The 13,624-nt window shown below is 44.4% G+C and overlaps 1 protein-coding gene across 1 annotated transcript; it reads left to right on the forward strand.

Annotated features, from left to right (window-relative positions):
• The first annotated feature begins 4,805 nt into the window (after positions 1-4,805).
• LOC127678589 (GTPase IMAP family member 9-like) lies at positions 4,806-8,045 on the forward strand. The gene is made up of 2 exons (XM_052173674.1): positions 4,806-4,887; positions 6,153-8,045. Exon 2 carries the CDS (start codon positions 6,192-6,194, stop codon positions 7,062-7,064), a length of 873 nt encoding a protein of 290 aa, XP_052029634.1. The 5' UTR covers positions 4,806-4,887; positions 6,153-6,191; the 3' UTR covers positions 7,065-8,045.
• The last annotated feature ends 5,579 nt before the right edge of the window (positions 8,046-13,624 follow it).

Raw genomic sequence — 13,624 nt, forward strand, 5'->3', positions numbered from 1 at the left:
ACAACCCACAAGTTGAAAAAGATCCACCAAGAAGAATCCCAAGGCCACTTGATTATGAGTCCTCTTTTACTTTACTTTAAATACAGTTGTCACCATTTCAGGAAAGACTCCTGCTTTTCCTTCCATCACCATGTTTGTCCTGACACCATGAGCCTGTCTCCCACACTGCCTCACTGCTGTCTCCCTAAGACCAAGGCATTTATGTGCCTCAGGGCTCAGGTCTCACAAGAGGCAGGATGATGTTTATAAGACACTCTGGTGGCCTTTATTCTTGCATGTCCCCTTCCATTTCTAGCAATAGCCATGGAATCTACCCAATAAATGAAGGATGTAAAAATCTAGCTATTGTTAGCAAAACACACTTCTCCCCTCAGCCACACACAGTTCCTGTGTATTATTTTTCAGCTACATTGTCTTCACAGATGGTGTTGGTGGTTTGTGTTTCCCACAGATGAAAGGGTCAAGTTGAACAGAATCATGTCTGGGCAAAAGTGTCACACCCCAAACCTTCTTAGGTAGTGGGGGTAAGAGAGGATGGGAGAACAAAGCCTCCCCCTCCTCCCTCTTCCTGAGAGGTAATGCAAACTTGCTGACAGGAATTGGCAATCTGAGTTCAGCAGAGAAGAGAAAAGAGCAGAGGGCAGATTCACTAACAGGAAGTCCTGGGATGGGGGGTGGGGCGTGTGGGCGTGGCTGAGAGTTCCAGCTGACTGATTCTAGCAAGGTGAGGGAGGAAAGGAGAATCTTTTGATGGGTCAAAGTAGGTTTGCGATTTGTCAGGTTGAACTGATCTTGGCAAAGGTCTGGGTAGATTCCAATACAGCAGGGCTAGAACAACAGGGAGGACCCTAGCAGGACAGCCACACCTAATTTCAGTGTGGTCCTAGGGGTTTTCAGCCACGCCCACAGCTGGGGCCAGCAGCCTGGTGCACAGGAGCCTCTGCATGCATGCCTCTGCCATCATGCTGCCTCGGTGAGTTGGTCCTGCACTAACCCATACACCTCACTGGAGTAGTGAGGTAACCAACCCTTGCCGAGCTCCCTCACAAGGCTCGAGAATAGGCTCGTTCTGTGCCTTGTGCTCACTGCCTGTGGCAGGGTTGTCCAGAATGCACACACAACCCCACACTCGGCTACCAGCTCCCCTCAGTGCGCGGTTGTCCCTGCAGCACGAGTTATACAGCAGGGAATCGCTCCTTATACAGCCAGGTAATTCCCTGCTTGCTCATGAACACCACACCATTGCCTGCTCCCCTAACAGGCTTCACCATGGCCAGTGCTTGGAGCTCCTACGTGGTGAAGCGACACAGCTGGGTGAGCATGTGCAGCCTGGGCACCGACAGCACGAGCAGCGGGCAGGGAGGCCTCAGAGCTCATGATGTCCAGGATGTCCATGTGCCAGCCAATCCAGCTTCTAGGCTCCGGCTGAGGGTCTGGTAACAAGCACAGTCTTCTGCCTGGGGAGGAAGCACTTCTGGCCCAGGATGCTGTTGCCAGTGGCACACTTGCCCGTCCAGGTCCTGCCCACCAGGATGAACTTCAGCTGGGGCTCCCGCGGGGTTCAAGACACCTCCTCTGAGTCTGAGGACCAGATATGGCAGCATTGTGTCAGAGACACAGGCTTGTGTCTAGCCTTGTGTTCGAGCCTTCAGTATGAATGGGAAGGAGACACATTGCCTGCTCATATCTGCTTTCGGCTCTCTGAGCTCAGTCAGGCTTTCCCCCCATCTCTCCTTTCTGCATCTGGATTTTCTGCGCTCCTGAAGGTGCTCCTTCAGCATTTGTTTTAATAAACAGTGTTCTTTGATCACACCTGTGTTTACCAGGGTCTCTGGTTGTGCACACACGGGTTGACCTGATACTGCTTTGACACAGGATGCTCTGTGGAGCACAGGGGTTGATTCAGACAAGGGTTGACTGCATCAGGTGCTCCTTGTATAATCTCGGAAAGTGCTCAGTCTAGGACAAAGCTCAAAGGTGAAGATAACATGAGGGTTTCTTGGGCTTGTTGGAGAGTTGGAGAAGATAGGTCACTTTCTTCCCTTTACCTTGCCTGTCTTAAGCCAGCTCCCTAAAGAGAATACCCCTCCTCAGAGTTAATATTTTTTTACATTTTATTTACTTATGGGGCATACAACCTTGTTCTATGGAGGCTAAGGTCAACTTTCAGGAGTTGATCCCCTCCCGCCATCCTGTGGGCTCAGGAGTTGAAATCAATTCATCAGGTTTGGCAGTTTGTGCCTTTACCTGCCCAGTCATCTCCCTGACTAGGAATACTGACACCCAGGTAATCCCCCATCCCTATCCTCCTAATGCTGGGGACCTGGTGAGTGAAGGTCACTCTAGGACTGGCTTTCCCATCCTGTGTCAATTTTGTAGAAACCAGAGTAGGTTTAGGATCCTTCCTTCATGCTATGGAAACCAGTGACAGGCTGGTCAAAGTTCTGACTCCCAGCAGGGCAGGGTCAGAGACACAATCACATGCAGGACCCAGGTCCTGCTGTTTCATCCCAGGGCCTTCCAAACCCCACCCCTTCTGATCAGACACACAGTCAGGGTGCTTTGTAGAGAAGGGCTCTTACAGTGGCACGCTCTCATCTCTTGCCATCTTCCTCTCCCTGACTCTGTGCTTCTCTCAATTTGATTTCCTCATTCATGTGCTCATTTCTGCATTTGGGCAAAACCACCTACAATATCAGATAAAGTCCAAGGCACAGGACTTCCTGGTGACAAAGCAAGACTTCTGTCTGCAAGGAATTGAACATCTATCTAGGTGTGTGCTTTGGGGGACAAACAAGTGTCGAGAGACAAAGCAGGCACATTTTGTCTGATATTGAATTGTGTCAATCATTTTGGGGTGACAGCAAGATTTTTAATAATAGTACCAGAAGAAACAACCACACCACCTTGAGGTCGAGTTACAGTGGGAGATTGCTGAGCTAGGTGAATCTGTCTTTTCATGGGCTCCAAGTACGAAAGACCAAAGGAATGTTGGACTGTTCACTCTTTAGCTCACATGTAAAACTTCCCTGGAATTCCAGGTCCAAACAGACATTACAGACAGGAGCTTTCCCCAGGAGAAGCCGACCAGACCCTGAGAGCTGTCATCTTTACTCAGTGACTTTGGGACCCACCTACCCCAGGGAAACAAGGAAGAAGATAGTTGGGCAACTGGAAAAGAGATTGAACTATAGCAGTGTCTTCAAGTAAATCTGGATATGGTGTGAGTTCTGGGGAGATTAGTACCCCTTTCTACCTCTGCTCTTCTTTTTTCCAGATTCGAGGTTTTCATAAGTGGCTTGATCATGCCTGACCCTCACACTCATCAAATACCACAGAGAACTCCCTGGTCATTGCCTGAGCAAAGGCACACTTTCTTGTTAGTCTGTTGTTCCAGTTCATCCCCCCCCCCCCCCGCCCCCGATTTCACCGAGCTAACTACAGCTGAAAACAGCCACCAAATCTCTCCAGTTTTCTCTCCTGTGATCCCAGGACTGCGACAGGTCCACATCTCTTACCTCACACAAAAATTAAGAACAACTAAGAAATCTTCATGTAAACTCTAAATGTTTGATGTTAGTAGAGGAAACGTAAGAAAAATAGTTGAAGATCTAGGCCTCTTTGTACATTCAGTATCTCTCTGGACATGACCAAAATATGTTTGAGGCCTGGTGTGGCACTGCTTTGTGCTTGGTTTTAATGTCAACTTGCCACAAAATAGAACCACCTGAGTAGGGAGCCTGACCTGAAGAAATGTTCTGACTGCCTTGATTGGTTGTGGGGCCCAACTGTGGACCTCAGCAGCTGGCTGCAGCTGGACTGAAAGGATGTGGAGGAGGTGGGTCATTTCTGTCTTTGCACCCTAGGGTTCCCTCCCCCTCCAGGCTTCCCTCCCTACTAAGTTTCCCTCCCTCCCCCTGCTGTAGTCAATTTGTACTGTTGCTGGTGCTAAGTCCTTTACTGATATCAGAATCAGCATTTTCAAGTTTTCACTGTGAGCTGTGGATCCCAGATGCTGATAGGCCTTTGTGCGTCAGCTGTGGGCTCTGGATGTGGAAGAGCTGGGGAGCCGGTCTTCCTGGTAGTGAGTATAGAAGGAATGAATGGCGCCAAGACTATTTTGGAGGGTAGCTCATTTATTGATGGAACACGGTTAGCATATATACCTCAGGTGGGGGAGGGGAGAAGAGAAGATCAAGGGAGGAAATACACCTAATTTGCATATGCAGTCTTGATTGAAGACAAGGAAATATTAAGCCAGTTCTCTGGCAGGGAAACAGAAGCTTAACTGACTCTAACTGATGTAGCTAGCCTTTGTCTCTATGGAGCTGAGTAGGCCCAAGCCTGATTTGGGTAAGGAGCGGCCACACTCCTGCCCAGCTCTCTGAGAGAAGTCCAGGGTATGGGCAATGCTCTTCCTACCATCCTTTGTCTGCCTTGGGAACCAACAATTTTGAGACAACTCCAAGAGTTGAGGTACAAGGACTGCATGCTCAAGGACTGAGTAATTACCAGGTTCTCGGCTTTCAGTTCAAGGTCATCCTCAAAACACAGTGACTTCAAGACTAGCCTGGACTACATGAGACTGTAGTCTCAAAAAACAATCCAAAACAAGAATAATAATAATAAAGTTTAGAAACTCTTGGCATTATAACAGACACACAGAGGAAAGGCTTCAACTTGACAGAGGTGAAGCTCCCACTAAATTACAAGACAATGACAATATTTCTGTTTCTTTAAAAGCAAAGGGTTTCTTCATTGGCTCCGCCCATAGAACTTCCTGAATGAAGAGCATTAGGGAATGCAGGCAGTTTTGCTTCATAGTTAAGCAGGGCCACCAGGTTCCTTGGAGAGACTCTGAGTTCTCATCAAGTCCTGCAGAAGAAGGTGACTCTGCCTGGAAGAGACCTGGAAAGAGAGAGAGAGAGAGAGAGAGAGAGAGAGAGAGAGAGAGAGAGAGAGAGAGAGAGAGAGCACACTGTGAGAGGGAGAGGGAATGGCCTGCCCATGGGTGTGGCAGTGTCCTGCCTGCAGTCCACTGGGAGCTGGTGGGAGGGGTGGGGGCTAAGAGATAGAAGGAGATGAACTGGTGAGTGCAGTGTGTCTACAGGGAAGAACACAGAGGTAGCTTGATACCCTTTATAGAAATTCTGTGTCCCCAGGGCAGGTTCTTTAGAGTTGGGAGATAACTCAGACCTTGTTTAAGTTACTTTTCTTACCTCAGAGGAGTGCTGACTCCTCTTAATTGTACAACAGACACATTTGCTTGTGTACCTGTGTGACCCTTGGCTTGGTGAGGACTGCTGAGGCCCGGAGGGAGGCACAGCATATTCTAGGGCGAACCCAAGGCTTCCTGTGGCTCTGGACCCTTGTTGCCCCCTCCCACACATGTTGCTTTCTTTTTACTATGTCTCTGTAGCACACGCTAAAACTGAGGTGGTGATATGTCCACCAGTGCTCTTGTTATTCAGGATTGCTTTAACTGCCTTGGGACTTTTGTTTCTCTTTTATTAACATGTAATAAGTGAACATATTTCTGGCTCCAGTGTGGTATTTTGCTGTAATAATTAGCATATTAACTGTGTACTGGTCAAAGCAGAGGCAGGAACAATTTCACGTTATCTCTCTCTCTTTCTCTCTCTCTATCTCTCTCTGTCTTGTCTGAGATGGAAGTTCTCTCTATAGTGTTGCCTGTCCTGAAACTCGATCTATAGACCAGGCTGGCCTTGAACTCACAGAGATCCTAACTGCCTCTGCCTTCCTTACTCTTTCTTTATGTTTTGAGTCCTTGAATGCCTTTCCTAGGTCTTCATAAAATATACAATAAGCTGTTGGCCACCATAGTCATCAGACTGTGTGTTCCTCTCCTGGCTTTCTGGTATTTGGCACAGGAACGATTTGGGCGCACTCACCTCCCAGACTTGGCACTGGGCATTGCCCAGGAGCCTGTGTTCAATATTGGCCTGAAGGCTGTAGCAGGAGTAGGGATAGCCTTTCCATGCCATCAGGGACAGTCCAAATGGCATCCAGAGCATCAGCCTTTTAAAACTACAGTACACCACAAAATTTCAGGGAGGGAAGGACAAAAGAATGGATCAGGAGTGCTTCCCATTTACCTAATACGCAATTTTCCTCTCTTCCCCTTCCTTAAGATCTGTGCATCCAGATCTTCAGAGTCAACTTACCTCACCATGGCTGGCCGCAAAGACTCTGAACTGAGAATCATTCTGGTAGGGAAAACTGGAAATGGAAAGAGCGCTACAGCCAACACCATCCTAGGAAGATGTGAGTTTGAGTCTAAGATTTCTTTCCATGCTGTTATCAAGACCTGCCAGAGAGCATCCAGGAAGTGGAACGGAAAAGACCTTCTTGTAGTCGACACTCCTGGGCTCTTTGACCCCACCAAGAACATGAAAACCACGTGTTCAGAAATCAGCCGCTGCGTCCTCTACTCCTGCCCTGGGCCTCACGTCTTTATCTTGGTTGTGAAACTGGACCGTTTCACGGAAGAGGAGCAGAAAACTGTTGCTCTCATCAAGGGTCTTTTTGGGGAGGCAGCCATGAAGTACATGATCATCTTGTTCCCTCGCAAAGAAGAACTTGAGGGCCAGAGTCTTGATGATTTTCTAGGTGAAGCAGGTGAAAGGCTAAATGATATCGTGTCGCAGTGTGGGGGGCGCTACCTGGCCTTTAATAACAAAGCAGGTCAGGCTGAGCAAGAAAACCAAGTGCAACAGCTGATAGAAATGATAGAGAAAATGGTGGCCAGAAATGGGGGCTCCTACTTTTCTGACAAGATATACGAGGATATAGATAACAGGCTGAAACAATGTCTAGAGGATCTGAAGGAGGCGTATACTCAAGAATTCACTAGTGAAATCCAAAGCATAGAAGAGAAATATGCTAATAAATCAGAAAAAGAAAAGGAGGCAAAACTTTGTTCTGCAAGGAGAAATTTTGATGAAAAAATGGAAAATGTGAAGAAAGAGGCTGAAGAAAATATATTTATGTATATTTTCCAGAAGATAAGAGAAATTCTTTTAAAACTTTGGGACATGTTGTGATGTAAATTTTATTCTATTTTATTAATGACATTTGTTTTTGACAGTTTCATACAAGGACACATATAATGTGTTCTGAATATATTTGTGGCTTTTTCCCCCCTTTGGTATTAATTTTGCTTTGTGATCCGTGGAATTTAACTAGGTCTGTGTGCATGACAATGGTTTAGAACCATCTCTCAGAGCGTGGTGGGAGTCCGTAGTTACTAGCTCAGCAGGGTGAAATAGTTTCCCATGAGCTCCTTCTTCATCTGTCTATCCGTGACTAGCTGCTGACAGACCCACAGCTGCTCTGAGCTCCCAGTTGCAATGACTGTTTCCTGAACCTTCCAGGTAGTGGTGTGAGTGTCTTGTTTAGGGTTGACATCCAGTCCTGGGTGTCTGCATCCACCCCTATTCTTTGCAAAGAGAGGCTTCTTTGATAAAAGATAAGAATAACATTTGTCTATGGGTGTCAATATTTAGACTGCAGCTTGGTGCCATGTCAATTTTAGCTAAACAGTAAGTAGTAAGTCTCTACTATGGCCCATGGCGTCCCCAGCCCTGGGTGTTTGATCGGGGTTATAGCACCACACATGAGCTTCCTCCTGCGAATAGACCTGCTCTCCCCATAGCAGCCACACCAGCACTGCACAAGCTGGCCCAGCTTGCCTGCTGTGTTGGCGCTGTAGTTTATAGGGTTTGGTTAAGACTATTGATGTCTTTTCTTCCCCAGCAGCCTACATAGCAACTTCCAGCAACAGGAAGAGCTAGCTATGGGAGGAGGCTTCCAGTCAGGTGCCTGCCTGAGTTCTTCATGTGTGCAAACAGTATGTAGAGTCGTTAGCAATAGGCTTTATCATCAAGTTATCGTGGGCTCTTTATAATTTGCCATGATTTGTTAATGCAGTATATTGTATTTTCTGAAGATGGTTATGATAATATCTTACATTTGCCAACTGATTGAAGCATAATTGATAAATAAAATTGCTTGATTTTCATGTGGACATTGTGGTATATGTGTGTGTGTGTGTGTGTATCTATCATCTATCTATCTTTCTATCTATCTAATCTACCAAGGTAATTAGTAGACATTAACTCCATGCTCAACTGATTTTGAAATTTCAATTTTCAAAGTTAAAATAATTTCTCCTTTACATTTCTGTCTGGAGCCATAATGGGACAAGCTAATATACTAGCAGATGATCATCCTGAAATGCCTGCCTCGGATTATTATATAATCTGCGACATGTGTACCCCCATTCAGCAAGGCTGTGGGGGACTAATTTTGGAAAGATTCCTGCTATCTATATGCTTTTCCTGTTATTATTATACAGTTATAATAATCAATAAGCAATAGCACATCCCTTTGGAGCAGATCTCTGAAGATCCACGAAGATGTATGTCTTATAGCGATGCTATGTAGACAAATAGGTGACTTAAGTTTTAATGATGATCCTATAAGAATTCCTAAAAGTACATCTGTGATTATTAAGTTATTTTATAATGGGGCTGCTACTAGTATCTTTTTCTGATAGTCAAGACTGCAATGAGAACTCTGCCAGTCTCCCAAGTGCCACAAGTTAATTCCTCTTAGATGGCAACCAGACAGACTTTCTCCTTCTCAGAGCACATTCCAAGAGGTTGTAAAACAATTAACCAAAGTTCATAAAAATGGAACTAGGATTTATTATAAGTTTTAGGGCAGAAGATAAAATATTGACTGGGTTTATCTATACAAAACTTCACTTCCTTTTTTTCTATATTCTTTGTTTACAATCCAAAAGCTTTCCCCTTTCCCAGTTCCCCCCTCCCCATATTGTCCCATAAGTCCTCCTCTCTCCATCCATTCTCCTATCTTTCCCCCTCCCTTTTCTCTGTCCTGGTACTCCCCTACAATGCTGGATCAAGCCTTTCCAGGATTAGGGACCTCATCTTCCTTCTTCATGGGAATCATTTGATATGCTAATTGCATCTTCAGTATTAGGATCATATTTTCCAGTTCCAACCATTTGCCTAAAAAATTACTGAATTCATTTTTTTAATTGCTGAATAGTACTCCATTGTGTATATATACCACATTTTCTATATCCATTCCTCCATTGAGGGATATCTGGGTTCTTTCCAGCTTCTGGCTATTATAAATAAGGCTGCTATGAACATAGTAGAGCATGTGTCCTTATTGCATGCTGGGGAATTCTCTGGGTATATGCACAGGAGAGGTATAGCAGGGTCCTCCGGAAGTGTCATGTCCAGTTTTCTTAGGAACCGCCAGACTGATTTCCATAATGGTTGTACCATCTTACAATCCCACCAGCAGTGAAGGACTGTTTCTCTTTTTCCACATCCTCACCAACACCTGCTGTCTCCTGAGTTTTTAACCTTAGCCCTTCTGACTGGTGTAAGGTGAAATCTCAGGGTAGTTTTGATTTGCAGTTCCCTAATGACTAATGGTGTTGAGCATTTCTTAAGGTGCTTCTCTGCCATCTTCAGGTGAAAATTCTTTGTTTAGATCTGTAAAATTCTTAGACCTGAAAATTCTTCAGGTGAAAATTCTTTGTTTAGATCTGTACCCCATTTTTAATAGGGTTATTTGGTTCCCTGAGGTCTAACTTCTTGAGTTCTTTGTATATATTGGATATTAGCCCTCTATCGGATGTAGGGTTGGTGAAGAACTTTTCCCAATTTGTTGGTTGCCATTTTGTCCTTTTGACACTGTCCTTTGCCTTACAGAAACTTTGTAATTTTATGAGATCCCATTTGTCAATTCTTGATCTTAGAGCATAAGCTATTGGTGTTCTCTTCAGGAACTTTCCCCCTGTGCCCATGTCCTCAAGGGTTTTCCACAGTTTCTTTTCTATTAGTTTCAGTGTGTCTGGTTTTATGTGGAGGTCCTGGATCCACTTGGAGCTGAGCTTAGTACAAGGAGATATGAATGGATCAATTCGAATTCTCCAGCATGCTGACCTCCAGTTGAACCAGCACCATTTGTTGAAAAGGCTATCTTTTTTCCACTGGATGTTTTCTGCTCCTTTGTCGAAAACCAAGTGACCATAGGTGTGCAGATTCATTTCTGGGTCTTCAATTCTATTCCATTGGTCTACTTGCCTGTCCCTGTGCCAATACCAAGCAGTTTTTAACACTATTGCTCTGTAGTAATTCTTGAGGTCTGGGATACTAATTCCCCCAGAAGTTCTATTACTTTTGAGAATAGTTTTAACTATCCTGGGTTTTTTGTTATTCCAGATAAATTTGAGAATTGCTTTTTCTAACTCTGTGAAGAACTGAGTTGGTATTTTGATGGATTGCATTGAATCTGTATATTGCTTTTGGCAAGATGGCCATTTAAACTATATTAATCCTACCAATCCATGAGCATGGAAGATTTTTCCATTTTCTGAGGTCTTCTTCGATTTCCTTCTTCAGAGACCTGAAGTTCTTGTCCTATAGATCTTTCACTTGTTTGGTTAGAGTCACACCAAGATACTTTATATTGTTTGTGGCTATTGGGAAGGGTGTCATTTCCCTAACTTCTTTCTCAGCCTGATTATCCTTTGAGTATAGGAAGGCAACTGATTTGCTTGAGTTGATTTTATAACCTGCCACTTTGTTGAAGTTGTTTATCAGCTGTAGGAGTTCTCTGGTGGAGTTTTTGGGGTCACTTAAGTATACTATCATATCATCTGCAAATAGTGATAATTTTATGTCTTCCTTTCCAATTTGTATCCCTTTGACCTCCTTATGTTGTCTAATTGCTCTAGCTAGAACTTCAAGTACTATATTGAAAAGATATGGAAAGACAGGGCAGCCTTGTCTAGTCCCTGATTTTAGTGGGATTACTTCGAGATGGCTCAGTGGTTAAGAGCACAGACTGCTCCTCTGAAGGTCCTGAGTTCAAATCCCAGCAACCACATGGTGGCTCACAAAACCTCACTTATAACTTAGTTTTAAGTGGTTTTAAACTTTCTACCAACCTGTAGAGAAGACAAATAATAGGTAGATAATTACTCCTAATGGATATGCACGTAAACATTCTCTGTTGTAAACTTCTGTTTCAATTTATGACTTGGTATTTTGTGTAAACTTATGATGAACTTTGTAACATGTGATCATGTATTCTGAAAGATGTTTAAGGCCTGATGCAAGAGAAGCTAGACCAGTAGAATTTAGTGAGAGGAACAGAGCTGAGAGAAGAACTGAACTGAGGAGAAGGTTTTAGTCAGAAGAGATCAAGATTAGAAGGAGAATGCAGAGTGGAATAACTTAGAAACTATAGGTAACATAAAATAACTTAGAAAACAACGTGCAGGAGGCAGAGGGAAAGAGGAAAAAAGAAGATGTTGCAGAGAGCAGAAGGAGCAGGCAGCCTTCTCCTTATCATGGACAGGACAGGTCCCATGGTAAGGACAAGACAGGCTCAGTCTTGTTAAGAGAAACAAAGCCTTTTTCTTACAAATGTGGATTTATTTCATTTAGCATTTAAAGGGTAGAAGCTTTTTCTTTCTCTGTGCAATAAATATTGTAGTCCATTTTTCATCCAGAATGAGTGAATTCTTTCTGCACCAGTGCTTGGTCTTTTGCTCCATATTTATATGTAAGTATGGATGTGTGTGTAAGTATGTAATTGTGAGAATGTATGCATGTATGTGTGTAAGTATGAAATTGTGAGATAGCACACAAGCTGGGCCCAGCTCACTGCGTGAAAATATGTATGAAGCTATATGTATAAATTTATGTGAGATTATGCATATTCACTTTTGTAAAAGTTTTTCTTTCTGCAAGTGCTATTCTCTTCTGATTCAATAGAGTTTATTGCTCCTAACTTCCCCCTAGACTGACAAGCAAGAGGCATCTGGACAATAGGAAAAAGACTCTAGCAACTAATCCTTTACTAAATCTCCTGCTGTTTTAGGATGAGGTGTTAAATGTCTGAGACTGCAGTCTCTGGCTTCAGAGGAACACAGAAGGCCGGTCAACTACATTAGCATAGTAACTTAGATGAGTAAACCTTTTATTATACAGCAACCCTAAATTTTCTATAAGACACAGTCTTACCCCAGAATTTCCTAAATTTTCTATAAGACACAGTCTTACCCCAGAATTTCCTAAATTTTCCATAAGACACAGTCTTACCCCATCTTCCCAGCTCCACTGCCTCAAGAAGAACCAAGAAGAAAGGACACGTCTGCTGGGCTGGCTTCCAGCACATTTCTTCCCTTCAAGCCCTCTCAGGTCCTCGTTGCTCCCTTTCAAATGCATAGCCCCTTTCTCTTTGTTATTGTTACACGTGTGTGCATACATAAATATATGCATACAAGCTGCTCAGCCCATTCAATGTCTATGTATGTACACATTCCCCTGCTGACCACTTGGTACTGGATAATCAATCAGGGGACTCATCCCTAAGGACATCCCTGCAGCTCCTGCTGCAGCATTGCTTAGTTTCTTGTGGTTCTTTGTTGGGGATAAGACCTCATGAGATTCCCCCTTCCACATTAGTGTGTCTATTGGTGTTGAACTTATAGAGGTCTTGTTTTAGCAGCCACATATCATGGGTGAAGATTTTTGGTTATTTCTAGGAGAAACAATCTCACTCACCACGGATTTCCTGGTGCTGAGATGTTCCCTGAGCCATAGGTGCAGGAGTTTTGTTGTAGATTTGTCTGTCAAGTGTGGCTGACCAACCCCAAACCCCAACTGAGCTTTTTAGGTTGTATATGAACATGAGATTGGAAGTATTTTTCCATTCTTAGCACAATGTCTTCCAGACTTACGCATATTACTTCAAATGTCAGTCCGTGTGGTTAGTTTTTCTCACCTTTGAGATGACAGTTTCCTTCAGGGTCGCATGTTCTTATTTCCCTTACCTCTTGTCTCGTAATGCCATCTTCCTTCAGTTGTCAGTTCTACCTGGTTACCTTTTCATCAGAAGAAATTACAGGGGCTGGAGAGGTGTCGCAGCAGCTGAGACTGTGTACTGCTCTCACAGAGGATCCAACTTCTGTTCCCAGCTCCCAGAGGGGCTGCTTAAAACTGCCTACGGCTCCACCTCCGGCTCCGGCTCCGGCTCCGGCTCCGGCTCCGGCTCCGGCTCCGGCTCCGGCTCCGGCTCCGGCTCCAGGGGGATCTAATACATTTGCCTTCCTCTGGTACTTACACTCACAGTTCACACAGACATGGTCAGGCAACACACACACACATACACACCATACAATGAGTTTGGGGCTATACATTAAAGCCTGGCTTTATGCACCTCACTAGTGGGCACACACTGGAGACTGTACCCCCCATTCCTGTTCTCATTTCTAGAATCTGTTTAGTTAGGGGTGCAATGACATCAATGGTCTTTCCAAGCTGTGAGCTTCCTTCAGAGTATTTAAAAAAATATCCATATAAGGGTATATTGTCTGCATGTCCATATTTGCACGGAGCCTACAGAGGCTGGAAGAGGGTGTCAGATCCCCTGGCATTGGAGTTACAAATGGTTGTGAGTCATCACTGAGTGCTGGAAATGCAGCCTGGGACCTGTGGAAGAGCAGTTAAGGCTCCTGACTCCATCTCTCCTGGGCAATTTTGATTATTTT

Source organism: Apodemus sylvaticus, chromosome 2, assembly GCF_947179515.1.
Source record: "Apodemus sylvaticus chromosome 2, mApoSyl1.1, whole genome shotgun sequence".
NCBI lineage: Eukaryota > Metazoa > Chordata > Mammalia > Rodentia > Muridae > Apodemus > Apodemus sylvaticus.

Excerpts from the sequence above, each read along its gene's own strand:
- LOC127678589 (XM_052173674.1), top strand. The coding sequence starts at position 6,192 with ATGGCTGGCCGCAAAGACTCTGAACTGAGAATCATTCTGGTAGGGAAA.